Genomic DNA, 18,155 nt, shown 5'->3' with positions numbered 1-18,155 from the left:
TTTGCTCGCCTCAAATACCTGCGTTAATATTAACACTTCCACTCGCTAATATTGGAATAGGTTTACATATTTTTTTTTTTTTCTTTTTTTTTATAAAAATAAACTGTTTTCTCCTTATGTATTTATATTTTTACATATATTTTTAAAACAAAACATATATATTTATAAATAATATATCCTCATTTTTCTAATAATCCTGATCTATGAAATTAGATGTAAAAAATATAAAATACCTGCATGTTATAAGTTTTTTATTAAACGAATTTTATCGTGTTTCCTATGCATGCTAATGTTATAACAGGATTATTAATTAGCTAAAAAATATTTTTAATAGAAAAAGAAGAGGAAGGTGTTGCTCCTCACTTCTCTACTCCAATCAAGCCACTTATGGTCGAAGAACATAAACCAGCAACGCTCGAATGCGTTGTTACTGGTACGCCGGTCCCCGAAGTAAAATGGTATAGTGGTGACAACGAAATTATACCAAAAAAAGGAACGGAAATAACGTTTAATCCGGAAACAGGAGAAGCTAAATTAACTATCCTTGAACCTACGCCACAAGATGAAATAACTTATCGCGTACGTGCCGTAAACAAATTCGGTCGGGCAGAATGCAGAGCCAATCTGGTTATAAGCAATATCGTTAAAATTTCCAAACCAGAGGTAATGCAAGCTCCTACAATAATAAAGCCTTTGCCAGCATTGGTGGCAGAACGGGGTAAACCTCTAAAGTTAACGGCTGACTTCGAAAGCAAGCCGAGACCAGAAGTAAAATGGTATCGCAACGGAATCGAAATTACACCTGGCGAAAACCGTGTGATAAAGATTTATGAAAATAGTGCAGAACTGTTGATACCTTCACCCGTTAAAACAGACGGCGGAAAATATGAGATAAGAGTACAAAATCCTGCTGGAGAAGCTCGAAGTTCCGGTTCGGTTACCGTAAAAGAACGCGAAGACAAATTAGACGAGGTGAAAGCTCCACGATTTATTGAACCTATACAACCGCAAATAGTCACAGAAGGAGAAGTTGTGATCATGGAAGCACGAGTAGATTCTTATCCAACAGCCTCCTTTCAGTGGTTCTACGAAAGTCGTCCCCTCGAAGTAATTAAATCAAATTTCTTTTTATATGACATTAATAAAAATAATAAAACACTAAATGGTATAATGTTTAATTTGTTTCGTTTAACAGTCTACGGCACAGATGAGAATAGTTACGAAGGAAAATAGATCGGTATTACTGGTGAAAGAGATCAAACCAGAATTCGCAGGTACGTACACCTGTCGTGCTGAGAACGTAGGTGGATCAGTTACGTGCACGGCTACCGTTAATCTTCTCGACACAACGTGGGAGGAAGCTACTGAATTAATATCACCAACATTCGTGAAAAGATTATCACCTGTTAGAGTGATGGATGGTGAGAGCGTAAATCTAACGTGTGTCGTAGAAGGTAAACCAACGCCAAAAGTCGAATGGTATCACGATGACAAACTGATCAAAGAAGGCAAAGAAATAACTATTTTGCAAGACACCGAAGGTGTATGTAGTCTTGCAATTACGGAGGTATTCCCCGAGGATGCAGGTCAATATACGTGTCGTGCTGTAAATCCTATTGGTGAGGCTGTCTGTACATCGTCGCTTGTCGTCGAAGGTTAATTAATTTATATTTAATTATTTCATCGATCAATCATTAAAAATCAGATCTCGAAATAAAATTTATTTAATATATTTACAGCATATGAGTACGTACCAGATTCAGAGATTGCATCGTCGATCGTTGCAACGTCTCTTACCACAGGACAAAGTGGTTCGGAAGAAGACCTATTATCGCCAAAGGTAGTAATAATAGTGATAATAATGATAATAAAAAAGAAAAAAAAAATATATATATATATATATATATATATATATTTTAATGTATAAAAATTATTTTCAGGAGACGCCTCTCTTCGATACTGATACAGAGGAGTCTGCTCCAGAAATAATAAAGAAACTTCCTCAGTTAATTCCTACCAAAGATGGAGAATTAACCAGGTAATGAAGATAAACGAACAAAAAAAAAAAAAATGAAAAAACGATGAAAACAACTTTGATTTGATTCATTCGCTTTTTCATAGATTGGAAGTAAAGGTCAAAGGGAAGCCGAAGCCAGAAGGAAAGTGGTACAAACAAGGAGTGGAAATCGTATCGTCTCAAGAATTTCAAATTGAAGATTTTGAAGATGGAACTTCGGTACTAACAATCGCAGAAACTTATCCAGATGACACCGGTGAAATTGTATTTGAAGCGCATAATCCTCTTGGAGTATCTACCACAATGACGTATTTGTCCGTAGAAGGTAATTATTGTAGTCGAATCAAAGAGATCATTAACCTTTTGAAAGATTTTTCAAAATTTGCTAATTTATATCCTAGTTCTTTTCAGCTCTGCGCTTGAGGTGGAATATTTATCGACTTTTAATTATCCTAAAAATCCTATCTGAATCATCACAATAATTCGATCACACTGAACACTATTCACATCCTCTATGCACATTATTTTGATATTTCATTCTTAGATAAATTCATACAAACTATCAAACCCTTTGAGTCCCAAAAAAGGTTTTTAAGCAAGGGTCGTTAATTATTTATTTATTTATTTATTTATTTATTTATTTATTGTAGAATATTTTGCTCTATAACGAATTAATGCGTAGCCATAATGCGTGTGTTCCTGCTTAAAATATTAGATTAAATAATTTTCAACCGGCATTGCTTTAAATATCTGGGACTGAAAGGGACCAAAGGGATTACATTTGATATAATTGTATATTCATTGTTAGGTATCCTCGGGACAAAAGAATATAGGAAACCAGAATGGGTGACCCAAATGGAGGAGATGCAAGAAGCTCTTAAAGGTAAGAATCGAGAAAAAATGCATCAACTGGACATGTCTAATTGCATGCTGAGTGAAGCCGAGTATAGTTTCTCGATCGATAGCCTGAACGATCATAGTACGAAAAACACAAATCTTGGAGAAAAAGATAATTCAATAAGGATTAATGAAAGTACCTTGATGAAAACCGTCAACAATCATAAAAACACGATTGAAATTTCGAAGAAATTTTACTTTTCCAACAAATATACGGAATCCATTGAAATTGAAAGCATTGATCTAGATAACACCTATTTGGAAAGTTCTGAATGTTCTATGAATGTAAAAACTGTCCCACGGAATAATAAGGAAGAATGGAAAAGAAAGTTATCAAAAACTGATACAGAAATTTCTGGGTTCAGCGATGAATCCGAAACTCAAGTTAAAAACTTCAAATCTGATACCAAACGTGATAGAAAAGAAACGAGTAATAAGTCATTTAACGCAACGACAAAAGAAGGAAAGAAAGGAAAGTCTAATTCGTTAAAAATTTCGACGAAAGTTGAACACGATAGTTTAGAAAAAATATCAAGCAAAGTTTGTAGTCCACAGAGATCTAACGTTAACGTAACCAAAAGCGACATTCCTGAAAAATTGAGACATTCACCAGATAGATCCACCACAAAGACCCATGATTTATCTGATATAAACATAAAAACGCGAGTATTATCACCATTGAGAGGCAAACATTCCAGCATTATAGATTCATCGAGTAGGTGCGATAAAGAGGTTAACAAGCAAAGATCCAACAGAGTTACGTCCAAGTCACACTCTTCATCGCCGACTAGATTATCTTTCTCACCTAAACAAATGTATAATGAGAAATCGTTTACACAAGTAATAAAACAACATAGCGATAAAACAAAAAGAGGCGAAGTTCACGTCGATGAAGTTGTCATGGATAAAAATCTTAACGAAACAAAGGATATGAAAAGAGGTAAACTAAAAATCACATTAGACTTCGATGAATTCCCTCCGACGAAATCAGAAAGAAAAATTCAAGGTCAACTCGGTTTAAACTCCGAGCGTACATTTTTAAACGTACCAGAAGCAACGTTTTATTTATCGCCCATCGAAGAAAACAGCGAAGCATCGTCGACTAGCGGTCAAAGTAAATCAGATGCTCGATTTTTCAAAACTGGTATACAAGAAGCAAGTACGAGGAAGGAAATAACAGATAACGATGTGAAGTACGAACATTCAAGAAAATACCATACTTATCCGAAATCTAGAATACCAGTACCAAGATGGTCCAAAGAACGTCATTTTGGAAATTTAACTATGGATTCAAGAATGTATCCTTTAGAACCCAGAGAAATTGAATTAGAAGCATTTCAGCAATTACATACCGCGGATAGTCAAGAGGAATTACAAGAATTTTTGCTTCTCGAAAGTCAGTGCAGTGGAAATCTTGGTTTAGCCAGTAACGTCTCCACATCCGAAGTATCATACGAACATCATAGTGAGGATGAAAGAGGGACAATGTCAGGTATATTCTTCTCATCACTAACACAAAGAAATATTAATATCTATCTAATTACTTTTTGCACGATTTTTTGTGTGTACGTTTGTGTTTTTCATCTAATCAGATTACTGACATTGGGATCATGCCAATCACGCGATCATCACAATTACAATCAGGTAAAGAATGAACGTTGATTAGCATTCGATATGATCTTGGATATTCGCATATAAATTACATACTTTTATTACAGCCACGCAATCCATACCACGATTTATTCAAGAAATAACAGACGCTTATGTAAATGAAGGAGAAAAGGTCGTGTTCGAATGCATATATTCCGGTAATCCTGTTCCAGGTAATAACTTTATAATCAACAAATAATGATTAACGAAAAATTCTTATATTTATTAACAATACGAATTATTTTGATACGCAGACGTTGTTTGGTACAAAAATGATAAATTGATAATGAATACGGATAATATCAAAATCCGTATCCTCGACAATGAGAAGAAAACTTCGCTTAATATTTTGAAAGCTACTCGAGAAGACGAAGCTGTTTATGTTTGTAAAGCTACAAGTGAGATTGGTCTGACGGTAACAAAGGCCAAATTACGCGTAACTGGTAAGATTTGTTGATCTGAAAAATCTATAATAAGAATAATCGTGGAAAGTTAATAACGAGTTGTGTACAGGCACTGGAACCGACTGGAAGCCGATGTCGGAGGATGAAGCTGAAGAGGTGGTAGAGGTTAAACAGAAGAAAGAAGTACACAAAAAGAAGAAACCGGAATTGAAGAAGGCAAAAGAACTGAAAGAAAAAATCAAGACAGAGCGTGTAAAAGTCGATAAGAAAGAGATCGTTAAAGAGGAGCCGATAAGCAAAGAACAGCCTGAAGATAAGTAAGTATGGTGTTCAAATGAAAAAAAAAAAAAAAAAAAAAAAAAAAAAAAAAAAAAAAAAAAAAAAGAAAAATTGTCTGAAACCATTGAACCCTTGATTTCATTCACTTCTTCGTGTTGTTATTCCTTTAGAAAAATTGCCGATATCGAAGAAACCCAAATACTCGAAAGTGCAACGACCTTTGAAGAGAAGACAAAAGAGGTAACAAAAATACATCGTTAAAAGAAAACTCGTTAGAGATAAGAGGAATATTCATTAAACGTGAAATATTATTTTCGCTCTTGTAGGTTTCTCGGGCTAAGAAGATCGTTCCTATTCAGGAACCCGTGATAACCGAAGCTACGCCTTCGTTGAAGAAGATCGATGACCGAAAATCACGAGAAATGGTATCGTCGACTAAAGAAAAAGCAAAGCCGGTAATCGAGGAACGTGAGAGTATGATTGTCGTTTCGGAAATAAGACCAGAAGACGTTGCTACTGATTTCAAAGTAGAGAAAACAGTCGATCGTGCGAGCGAGGTAACATCAGAGGCATTGGAGACATTTTCTGTATCGGAAGTTCGTACGGAAACGAAGCAAAAGAAAGCAAAGAAGGTGATCGGCCATGGACAAGTTGAGGTAACGCTGGTGAAAACCGAAGAGATCATCGAAGAGAAGCCAAAGAAAAAGAAGAAAGGTGAACAGAAGATAAGAATTCGTGAAGAGATAACTGTGGAAGAGATCCTTGAAAAAGAAAGAGAGCACATCGCGCGAGAAGTCGAGGAGATCCTTGAGGTGCTTCAGGCTAAGGAATTTGGACCCGGTGAAAGTCCTTTACGCGAATTGGCTACCATCGGTTATCTTGTACGACAGGGTGTTTCGGTTACGGAAATAAATGAGAGTCTCTACACAACCGACAAGTTCCCAGCCTTGAGAACACCGGACGCTCAAAACGCTCTAGTCCAATTAGTTGAACGCGAAGGTCATGGGCCTCTTATCAGTCAAGTATTAACCGAGGAAACGACTACCGACGAGAGCATCGTAGCCGCAACTATTGGCTTCAGGGCTTTTATGAGAATGATCGAATTACAACATGCCACGGTGGAAGAGGTCATTACGCACTTTGTACCCGAAGACTTCCGTCCACGTGCTTGGGAGGTCACAGAAGTGGCTGAGGTACGGCTTAGAAAGCCAGTAGTGATCTCCCTCTTTTTCATTCTTTTTTTCTTTTCTTTTTTTTTTTAACGTCCCTATCCTAACATTTAGATCCCTTTTTCGATCATTATAATGAAATGCCTTCAGGTTGAAACCGAGCAACGCGTTATGGAAAGAATCGATGCCGTCCATAAAACAGAAGTCCATATCATGGGTAAGTCGAGATTGCGTGGTGTGTGACATTTTTAACAAATAATTCAAAATTACACCGAACTGTAAATGGCTGTCAACGATCTGATTTTTCCAATTTATTTGAGTGGTGGCTTAGCATAAGCGTTTATTATTTATGAATTTCGTTCGATTATTATTATAATAATAAGCCAGAGCTGGGTGTATTAAATTAAATTAAGCATTAACAATTTTGATATTATAGAGTGATGCTTCCTAACGTGAAAACAAATACTTGATATTGTTGTTGATTTTTTTTTTTTTTTTAATACATTGTACAATATTTATCATCGCTGAATAAATATTATTTTTCATATATGTGCCATAACTTGCCTGCATTTCATTTGTTTGTTCTTTTTCTCTTCCCAAAATGCAACAGCAACGACGAACATTTTTGATTACAGAAAGAAGAGACGAGAGGAAAGCCATTCACGTGCAGGATATTCAAGAAATTAAAGGTTTGATAGAACGAGTTACGATGCATGGGTTAATTAATAATATCTACATTTGATGAAAGAATAGATAAATTATTCATTAGTTACGCCGTCATTTCTCATTTTTTTTGTGTAATTGATATCACGTCTATTATTACGAATAATCGATGAACAATTATGATTAATGAAGTTTGGACGATGGTATTAATTTCGCTATCGATATATCCATATTTTATCCATCGTATCTCTTTAAAAAAAAAAAAAAAAAAAAAAGAAAAAAAAAAGAGAGAAAGAGAAAAGAGAAAAGATGGATTTATTTTTTATGAAATAAAAATAGTAACATTCATGAATCATTTATTATTAACCAGTTAAACAGAAAATTGCCATCATTCTACGATACGCTTTCTACGTTTGATCTTTTTATTCTTTCAGATGCATGAAGCTTTACTTGATCGAATCAAAAAAAGCAGTGCAATTGATTTCTGCTTAAGCCGCTATGCTTTCCACGCGCAGTAACTTCCCATATCCACATTTTAATTATCTCCCAAAACTATAACCCCAATCACGCCTCGAGTATTGCAGCTTTAAAATCAGAGCTTCGCCATGCTGAGACATAAATCGATGTAAGTAGTAAATGCAATTGTCGATAATTATCATTGCTTTCTAGTGATCTTTTTCATGAATTTCTTTAATCCTAAAATTAACTTGCAACGTAACATAATATTTTATTACACGCAACTGTTCTTATAAAAGAGAAAAAAAAAAAGAAATATCATTCCAAAGTGATAATTACTCCGAAAATATTACTTATTAAGTTATATATTCACAGCATTTGGTGTGTTTTTTTTCTATGATAGTATTGATTAAATCAAATAAATAATTAGCGAGCGTTAATAGCAAGGGTAATTTGCAAATAACTGTGTAATATATAACATTGATATTATTCCGTTGGTGTCTATGTTGGTTTGACTTCTTTAAGAACTTTCATCTTTTCTTTCTACACAATCTTCTATTTCTACACTTACACTACATGTTTCTCAAGCAACGCATGACACATGCCTGACAATGAATGACACAGCACAATATTCCAAAAATGTCGTAATATTACTAAAAACCAAACTCAGAAATTTCATTAAATTCGAATAAATCATCACAATATCGTTAAACACATAAAGACATATTTCGAAACAAAAAATACGACATCGTTGGAAGACGATTAAACAGCATAAAACACAAATTACACGTTTTTGTTCGTTTTTACTGTTCGTTGGTTTTTTTTTTTTTTTAGCTCGTGTAGGTTGTATCCCGTTTCGTTGAAGCACGATCTTGTATGAAAAAGATTTATTTTACATGAACCATGTCCACGATACACTACTCTTTGCAAACACATCAATTTATATTATTTGTACTTATAGATAAAGACTAGTAATATTTCCGAGAAAGCAGAGGCATGACTCATGTAAAATGGATCGAAAGAGTTTTTAGCATAACTATCTGATTCGTCGCATGAAATCTGCAAGAGTGTATATATAGGTAAAAGTAGGCGGAAGGAAGGAGTTACTAAAGCTAGTAAAAAACGAAAAAAAAGAAAAAAAAAAAAAGAAAAAAAGAAAGAAAAAAAAAATAGCAGAAGTAGCGGTAACACTTGCAACACATCGCGTCTTACACAAAAAATCTCACATACTTTCCGCAGAATACGAGGACACACGGCAGGCACACACAACACTACGCAAGCGAAAAGATAGAAAACCGAAGGATCGCATTGAAGATAAACCGCAGGATAGGGATGAGGGGGTTCAGGTATTAGAAATCGAGGAAATCCAAGAGATTGAAAAGGAGAAGAAGAAAGAGGACATAGAAGAAGAAATTATTGTCATTGAAAGGGATTCAAAGGGCAGACTGATTCCAAAAGAAGAAATAGATATTGTGAAAAAAGTGAAAGAGAAAAAAGAGGAGGAGAAAAAAGAGATAGAAGAAGAAGTGATAGAGGAAGAAATAATTCGCAAGCGCAAACAATTAAAAGCAAAGAGACCGGCTATCGGGGAGGACGAAATTCAATTGGAAGAAGTAGAAGAATTCGAAATAAAACGAGATAAATCCATGCCTTCTGTCGTATTAAACGTACCTGGTCAACTTTACGAAGTAATTCCTTTCAATCGTACCGTTGAACAGGCTCCTGGTAAACCCAAAGTCGAGAAAGCTCAATTAGCTGTAGATACGGTTAGTGCGCTAACAGAACACCTCCAACCTGTACAAGAAAAAGAAATTGATAGCGTTGATGTGAGAAAACCAGTTGGACAAAAAGCATCAGTTTCAGTTTCAACCGTGGAACCTTACTCTATCACGGAAACTAATATTCAGGCTACGGCTAGCGAATTTTTAGATACGTTTAAACCAAATATTTATGCGGCTACTCCAGGCGTTACGCCATCCGAAAGTTTATTAGTAAGTGAAATATTAACTAACGATGCCGATTTGTTGGATCTTACGTTGAGTAAACCAGAAGTTTCGAGAAGAGCCGATACTAGTTTGACGTTACAAGAAGCTACAACGATTTCTGAAACAATGGTCAGTCAGAACGAAGTACCTACGGAAGATTTTGTTTCGCCACTCGCGGTGAAAGCCGAGGATAATTTCTTGCCTCAAGTAGGACTTTCCGTCTACGAGGTTCAAGAAGGTTTGGCAGAAGACAAACTCGAACCTATTAAAACTGTTCCTACGAAACCTAGGGTGAACGTTACCGCTACCGAACCATTGATCATAGAGGAAGTATGTGCCGAAGATAAGCCTGGAAAATATTATCCAGAATTAATAGTACCTACAGAAGTCGCAATACAATCGGTCATTGCACAGAAGCAAAGAGTCACAGAGGAATTACATGCTCCTGAAAAGGAGGGCGAGTATGTGCCAGGTAAATTGCCACCTAGTCAAAAAGCTCAGATCGGTATTTCTTATGACAATGAGACCGCTATCGTTCAACAAAATCTAATTCAGGAAAGCGAGGGTATTTTTGTTCCCGATCGTAAAGCGGACACTTTCGAAGCAACGGATAAAATCACTTTGTTGGAAGGAGTCACAGTATCTACCGTTGATACGCAACAGAGAGAAACGGATCTAAAAGTAGAAGAAAGTAAAACTGTAAAAGCGGATCTGAGCGTTATCGAGATTACATCAGCTACGACAGTCGAAACAATTACTTCGGAAAAAGAACAAGATTATCAACCAGATGAGAAGCCAGCTACTAAGCTTGCTGAAACATCAATCTCTACATTAGAAATAGGTTCTGTCACAAGCACGATGGTGCAAGAATCAGAGGGGCCATACACTAGCGATCACAAACCAACAGCATTTTTAGCAGAAACTTCAGTTAGACCGGAAGAATATTTACAGGTATCTCAAGTTCAAACAGCCGATTATCCATCAGATTTTAAAGATGAGTTAAAGTACGTATCGGAAAGTGGCAGCGTATCTGTCGAGTTAACAGAAGCTAAAATGGTACACGAGACTCTTACGCACGATAAGGAATCAAAGTTGGAAGAAGTTGTAAAACCTGAGGAGCGTACAATTTCAACCTCGTACGACGCAATACGGGGCGTAGAAGTGTTCCAAACCACTTCGATAGAGAAGGAAGCTGAATTAAAGGTATTCGAATTACCAGAGTCTCATCGTGGTAAAACCGTGCCAACTCATCCAGTAATATCTCTACAAATCGAGGAAACTCATCCTGAAGATAACGTAGGTGAAGTTATCAAAGAAGTTCCATCGTCAGCAGTGGCTGCAATTGGCGCGGTAAGCTTGCAAGAAACAATAGTAAAAGAAACAGTCCCGGCTGAAGGATTGGCTCCTGTTAAAGAAGACAAAGCTGTTGATATGAAAAAGGCTGAAGTAGCAATCGATGAAATAGAAAGCGTTCATACTACCATGGTCATAGCTAGTGAAAAAGAAGCCGAATACACTGCAGTATCTAATGTCAAAGGAGCATTTGCTACAACAGATTTTATAACACATAACGCCCCTGTATCAGAGGAAGTAAGAACTGAATCTCCTACAAATGAATTTGTTCCACACGAGAGACCCGCTTCAAGAACAGCCGAGGAATCTCGAATTCCTCTTGAAAGTATTTACGTAGCGATACAAGAAACTGCGGAGAAAGAGGATATTTATAATGTCGATGTAAAACCAGAACAGAAAATTGCAAATGTAGATTACACCGAAGCGAAAAGCGGATTAAGCATTCTTGAAATCGTTACGCACGATAAAGAGATGGCATATGCTCCTATGGAAAAGCCCAAGGATTATACCGTTCAAACATCCATAACAGGTCATACCATAGCATCACAATCAGAAACTTTAATACAACAATCTACTGGTTCTATAATTGACGAGACACCGAAAACAGGAAAAGCAATTCAGCAACAGGAGGCTTTAGAAGAACTGATTGTAACAGAAACCAACATAGCAGAAACAGGGAAGCCAAGAGAAATGGACGTACGTCCTATCGAACAAAGCGCAGATGTAGAATTTTGTACAAGGCCGGATACGTTAATGGTTAGTGAAATTACGGCCATGTTAAATGAAGAAAAGTTATCGATCGAAGAAGTACCAAAAGAGCGTAAAGTATCTATGAACATTAGCGTTACACACGAAGTAGCAGAAATGCAAGAAACCATTGTCGCTAGTAACGTTAACATTCTTAAGGAAGAAAAACCGAAAGAAGAAAGTGCAACTCAGCAACAAAGTGGTTTAAATATTGTAGAACAAACTGAAGTATCAGTGTCGGAAAAAGAATCACCATTGCAAGTGGACCTGAAACCAGAAAGCAAAAAAGTGGGAGTGACTTTCGAAGAGGGAGAGGGTCTTGAAATTGTCATGACACATCCTGAAGAAAAAGAAGGAGAATTTACTAAAGATTCTAAACCAAAAGGCGTGGAAGCAAACGTAGATATTATAACACAAATTGTGGCATCTAAATTCGAAATAATAAGCGATACTGATTTATCTCAATTACCGATTGAACCTGCAAAAATCGCACAATCACAGACAACCTTTTTACCGTTTGAAACTACCATTTCTGAACAAGTTGAGACCACAGAAAAAGAAGCTCCGTTGTCTGAAAGTCAACCATTCGATAGAAAAGCTAATCTGGAATTTATAATGGGCGAGGGTGTAATTGTTTCTTCGGTAATTCCTGGAGATAAGGAAAGCACATTACCCAAAGAAGAAAAGCCAGAATCGAAATCTGTAATGTTCGATATACCCACGCACATGGTAGCTGAAACAAGCGAAACAACTGCTACAGATAACATTGGTGATTTCAAAAGAGCAGAAATATTATCTGCTACAGCTACCACAGATCACGTTACTTTTCGTAGTTTAATCACGTCGGAAATATCAACCGGTGATTTAGAACAACCTCTTCCTACGTTCGTCAAACCAGAGGATAAAATGATCAATGTTACCTTTGACGAAGATTACGGCGTCACTATATTAGAAACTATAACGTCTGATAAAGAAAAGGATTATATACCGGCAGCACCTATTGAAGGTGAGAAGGCAATAGCTACTTTCGATGCTCATAAAGTTGCCCAACAGGAAGAAATTACGCCAACCACTCATCCAGGAACTTTCGATATCTCAGCTCTTACTACGGCAGCCGCCAAAGAAGAACGTTTACCGTTTGAAAGTATTATCCAAACGGAAACAATTATCTCAGAGACTGAAAAAGAATTTCAAGAAAAGCCTATTATAGGTAATAAGGCAGTAGTGGGAATAAATGAATTAATTTCTGTAACAGAAAGTACAGAAATCGCGGCGCACAAAGAAGCTATTCTTGAAATTTCTGAGAAACCGGCCGAAAAGAAGGCTGAATTTCAAATATTTGGTCACCCAATCGCCGAAAAAGAAGAAATTACTGTAGATCTGAGTGTGGGAAAAGTAGAAGATTCGAAAGTATTATCAGTTATTGCAACGCCTTCGAATGTTCCTTTAGAAACAATAGTAACATCGGAGATACAAGCGACTGAATCTGAAGCACCATTCTCCAGGGATAAATTGCCTATGCAAGCAACAGCAGATTTGGCTCTGGTAGAGGAAAAAAGTATACAAATATCTACGGTTGTTACCGAAGATAAAGAAAGTGAATACAAGCCAGGAGAAATTCCTGAAGTTAGAAAAGCAGGAAAATCTTACGTGGAGGGTCATACGGTAGCTGAAACGATGATGCAAATTTTGGACTATACCACGGCAGAATTAACTAAAGAAATATTATCTACATCAACGGTGAAATCGGAACACATACCTTTGATACCGCTAATCGAATCACAACCAATTGTTCAAGAAAGTGAAGATCAATTTCTACCAATATTAATGCCAGAAAATAAAACTGCAAGCATAGGTTTGGAATATGATAGAACAAGTGTCACCATATCTCAAATGACGACCGTTGAAAAAGAATCTATTTATGTACCCGAAGGACAACCATCGAGGCATTCAGCTCTTCCTGGAATAGATTCGATTCATGGAATCGCAGAAACAACTACGATAACTACTGAGGATTCCGTTGGTGAAGTCGATATAAAGAAACCAGACGCAAAAACTGCAATCGCTACGCAAGAAGTGCAACAGAGTTTATTAATAACTCAGGATATCCCTCAAGATCAAGAAGCACCCTTCGAAGGAAAATTCAAACCAACACCTCACGAAATTCATATGTCTATAGAAGAAGGTAAACGTGTTACAACTGTCACGGAAGTCAATATATCGGACAAAGAAGATACTCTTACCACTTTTCAAGATAGAAGTCAAGAAGCCGTACCAGTTATTATTACAGGACACGAGGTCGCTGAAAAGACTGAAATTGTAACTGATTTGAGCACAGGTAAATTGGACATAGTCAAGCCGTCGTCGGCTACCGCTCAAATTGGACAAAAGCCTTACGAAACGATTCAATTGACCGAAGAGATTTTAGCTGAGAAAGAAATAGACACGGTAGAGAAAGTGCCATTAACATCGACTAAGGCACGCGTTGCTCTAGATGATAATAGATTCATAGCGATCACAGAAGCTACTATTGCACAGGATGTGGAATCAGAACTTCTTCTAGAGAAGAAGCCTTCGGAGAAAACGGCAGTACCTACGTTAGATGCTAAAGAAGTTGCGGAACACCTTGAAGTCAATTTACGCGAAGGCCTTGGTACATTACCCGAAGCAATTAAACCAGCTTTATCGGAAGCACATCCTACCCAATCTATTTTGGAATCTATAAATATTAACGAAACGATTCCCCAAGAACAAAGCGCTGTACTTTCGGATAAATTAGAATTTGATAAACAGCGCAGCGCGGAAATTGGTTTCGTCGAAGAAAAAAGTATAATAATTGGCACTGTGTTAACACAAGATAAGGAAGACATCATGACAATACCAGAATATACGCATAGTACTGCACAAATAAAATTAACGAAAATTGGAATGGATGTTGCTGAAACATCGGAATTGTTAATAGAACAGAGTACTGGTTCTGTAAAACCATTTGAGAAAACTGAAATGAAAGCCCATTCAAAACAAGATGCATTAGAGCCACTAATCATTGAAGATATTCCTAGTGCGGAAAGTGAAGGTATCTTCGATAAATATCCTAAAACAATTTCTAGTATTGCCGATACCGTATTTGAGGAGGGCCACAGTATTTCGATTACCGAGGTTACTTCGGCCGAGCTTGAAACATCTTTAGAAACAAAAGAACTTGCCTCTTCGCAAACAGCTTCTTCCACGATCATTACAGAACATGGTACGATTGAAACAACTCTCGTAGAATCGCAAGTTAATATCCCTGAAAAAGGCACTGATCATCGTGGTGTGACACCGCAAAAGGCAACAGCACATCGTGATACATTTGAAAGTATTATCGTAGAACAGAATTTGATCGAAGAAAGTGAGAAAACTTTTGAGGGTATTTTCAAACCATCGATGCAAAAGGCAGACATTGATTTCCAACAGAACAAACCTTTGCAGATTTCCGAAATTATTACCGAAGATAAGGAAGGCGTGTTTAATGTCATTCCTAAGCGACAAGAAGTGAAAGCTACAACTGAAATTGGACTGTTTGAGACGGTAGAAAAATCTTTGATAGAGGGTATGCAAAGCGTAGAAGAGATTCCCAAAGAGCAAACGATTTCCTCTCAAGCAACTTTATCACAAATTCCTATCGAGGCCGTTATTGAAACGGAAACAACATTAGGTGAACGAGAGGATACATTCGAAGGGAAAGATTTTAAACCAACTGAACAAAAAGGAAAACCTCATTTGGAAGGTTTAAGTACGGTTACAGTTACTGAGATTATATCAAATGAGACCGAAGAGATCTTGCCTGTATCAACCGTTCCAAAGGAACAACAGGCACTTGCGAACTTGTTGAGTAAAGAGGCTATTGAAACCTTACAAGTTTTAACTGTAGGAAGTGCTGAAGACATAACAGAACATATTAAATTCGAAGAAAAACAAACAAAAGTAGAAGTTGAAGAATTGTCAAGCGTATCTGTTTCTGAGATAATCTTAAATGAAACAGAAGATGCATTATTACAGAAAGAAGTTCCAAAGGACCAAACGGCTCACTTAAATATTTCAGGTAGGGAGGCAGCCGAAACAACCGAAGTAATGATTAGCACCGAAACCCAAGATCTAAGTACACAAGTACCGAAAGAAGAAAAAGGTAAAGCGGGCTTGGAGGAATTAACGCCTTTAACTGTATCACAAATAGTTTTGAACGAAGCTGAAAAAACTTTGCCTACTGCAGAAATGCCTTTGGAAAAAGTCGCCCAACCTAGTTTGCTTGGTAGAGATATCGCTCAAATTAGTCAAGTATTTACTATGGCAAGCACCGAGGAATTAATATCATCCAAAGAGCCCGAAAAGCACAAAGGTAAACCAGGTTTAGAAGAGTTATCTTCATTAACGATATCCCAAATAATATCTCAGGAAATAGAAGAAACGATGCCTAGTCCAGAAGTTCCTACTGAAAGAGAGGCGCAAGCAAATATTTTTGGCCGAGATGTAGCCCAAACGATGCAAGTGATGACTGTGTCCAGTGCAGAACAATTGGTTGAATCCAAAATACCCGATGAACAAAAAGGTAGTCCAAGTTTTGAAGAATTGTCACCTCTAACTATCTCGCAAATATTGTCTAACGAAATGGAAGACGTATTGGCGGTAATAGAAAAGCCTGCGGAGAAAACAGCACAGCCAAGTTTATTTGGCAGAGATGTGGCAGAGACAAGTCAGGTATTAACCATGACAACTGCAGAAGAACTTTCTAAATTAATTAAACCGGAAGAACAAAAAGGAAAGCCTCAGTTAGAGGAATTGTCCTCTCTATTAGTTTCCCAAGTAGTTTCTCATGAAACTGAAGATGTCTTACCAAGTCCAGAAGTACCGAACAAGTTTATGGCAACATCTTTACTCTCCGGCAGAGAAGTTGCCGAAACCAGTCAAGTTCTATCCGTGAGTAATGTCGAAGAAATGGGAAAACCTGAAATGCCAAAAGAGCAAAAAGGTAAACCTCATTTCGAAGAATTAACATCAGTATCCGTATGTCAAATAGTGTCAAATGAATCAGAGGAAACTTTAATAAGTCCAGAAAAACCTGATGAAAAGATAGCAAAAACAAAGTTACTTACCAGAGAAGTAGCCGAAAAAACTGAAATCTTGACGGTCTCCAATGTAGAAGAAATGCCGAAACTGGAGAAACCTGAAAGCCAGAGAAGAAAACCAGAAGTAGATGAATTAAGTTCGCTCGTAGTCTCTGAAGTTATTTTCAGTGAAGCAGAAAAAACTTTGCCAAGTCCAGATGTACCCACGGAACGTAAGGCATTTCCAAATATGTTAAGTGTCGAGGCCGCAGAAATATCTGAAGTATTGACAGTAACAAATGTAGATCAATTAGAAAAGGCAAAACTACCAGAAGAACAAAAGGGTAAACCGCAATTAGAAGAATTAAGTTCACTATCAATTTCAGAAGTTGCGACCAGTGAAATAGAGAAAGGTCTTCCAACTCCAGAAGAACCAATGAAGCAAACTGCTCAACCTAGTTTATTTGGCATACAAGTTGCTCAAAAATCTCAAGTCATAACATCATCAACGACAGAAAGTCTTGCTGAAAGTACCATACCGGAGGCTAAAACTATAATACCTGAACAGATACCTTATGAAAGTTTCGAAGAAATGCAAATGGTCCCACAGGAAAGTGAACGTAATCTTGTTATCGACAAAACGATATCACTGGCGACAGCTGAGGTTACTTTCCGTACGTCCGAAAGTTTTGAAGTAACACAAATTTTGACAACTGAAAAAGAAAGTAAACAAGAAGTTAAAGAAATGATAAAGGAAGTTAGTGCATTACCTGACGTTGTGAAAACAGAAGTTGCTCTAAAAACTGAAATTCATGTTGAAGATACAGCTACGGAGTTTAAAATTACAAAGCCGGAAAGTAAAAAAGCACATGAGCTTGAAGAACCAAAGAAAAGTATCATTGTCACAGAATTGGAAAATGTCGGAGAATGTGAATCAGTCTTGCTTGAATCCGTAATGCCATTTACAAAGGTAGCAAATGTCTCAATTGAAGCTGATCATCTGAAAAATATAATAGGTGAGTATTATCATAGTAAATCTATATGACAACTGCTGACCAATGGACGTGACAACATTCAGAAATGACCAATTGAAACTATATCTAACAAATGAACCGGAAAAAGATTTTTACCCTCAAACTATTTAGAATGTTAATAAATTACATTGATGAATAAAAAAAAAAAAAAAAAAAAAAAAAAAAAAAAAAAAACTATAACTGTGTAAAATTATAACGTCAAATAAAAAATGAAAATAATGCGTAGGTATCTAAGTAGCAAGCAATCGTGATAAATAGGTAAGTAGAAAATCGATTTTACATAAAGTCAAATGGAGGTCAAGAAACGGGGTGAAAATTCACAAACAGATAATACATTCTGATAATCGGTCTGAGAACAAACACTATACAACACAAGTATACAAATGTACCACTAATCACAAATATATTTCATTACAA

General features: G+C 36.7%; 1 protein-coding gene across 14 annotated transcripts in view; it reads left to right on the top strand.

Moving 5' to 3' along the window:
• LOC124430547 (titin) overlaps positions 1-18,155 on the top strand; it is an 87,414-nt gene that overhangs the window by 42,647 nt on the left and 26,612 nt on the right. For 11 of the 14 annotated variants that reach the window (XM_046977291.1, XM_046977296.1, XM_046977297.1 and 8 more), the window contains 14 exons: positions 335-1,107; positions 1,196-1,655; positions 1,740-1,840; positions 1,941-2,038; positions 2,122-2,342; positions 2,826-2,900; positions 4,633-4,737; positions 4,819-5,007; positions 5,078-5,285; positions 5,418-5,487; positions 5,574-6,440; positions 6,567-6,633; positions 7,052-7,105; positions 8,775-17,720. In XM_046977291.1, the coding sequence (XP_046833247.1) occupies positions 335-1,107; positions 1,196-1,655; positions 1,740-1,840; positions 1,941-2,038; positions 2,122-2,342; positions 2,826-2,900; positions 4,633-4,737; positions 4,819-5,007; positions 5,078-5,285; positions 5,418-5,487; positions 5,574-6,440; positions 6,567-6,633; positions 7,052-7,105; positions 8,775-17,720 (12,234 nt within the window). Of the gene's footprint in view, positions 1-334; positions 1,108-1,195; positions 1,656-1,739; positions 1,841-1,940; positions 2,039-2,121; positions 2,343-2,825; positions 4,407-4,506; positions 4,559-4,632; positions 4,738-4,818; positions 5,008-5,077; positions 5,286-5,417; positions 5,488-5,573; positions 6,441-6,566; positions 6,634-7,051; positions 7,106-8,774; positions 17,721-18,155 lie in introns of those variants that run through there. The other 3 variants (XM_046977301.1, XM_046977303.1, XM_046977304.1) reach the window with 2 other exon arrangements.

This window comes from Vespa crabro, chromosome 19 (genome assembly GCF_910589235.1).
Source record: "Vespa crabro chromosome 19, iyVesCrab1.2, whole genome shotgun sequence".
Lineage (NCBI taxonomy): Eukaryota > Metazoa > Arthropoda > Insecta > Hymenoptera > Vespidae > Vespa > Vespa crabro.
The sequence above is the reverse complement of the archived record's forward strand: the minus strand, read 5'-3'. Positions and strand labels throughout refer to the sequence as shown.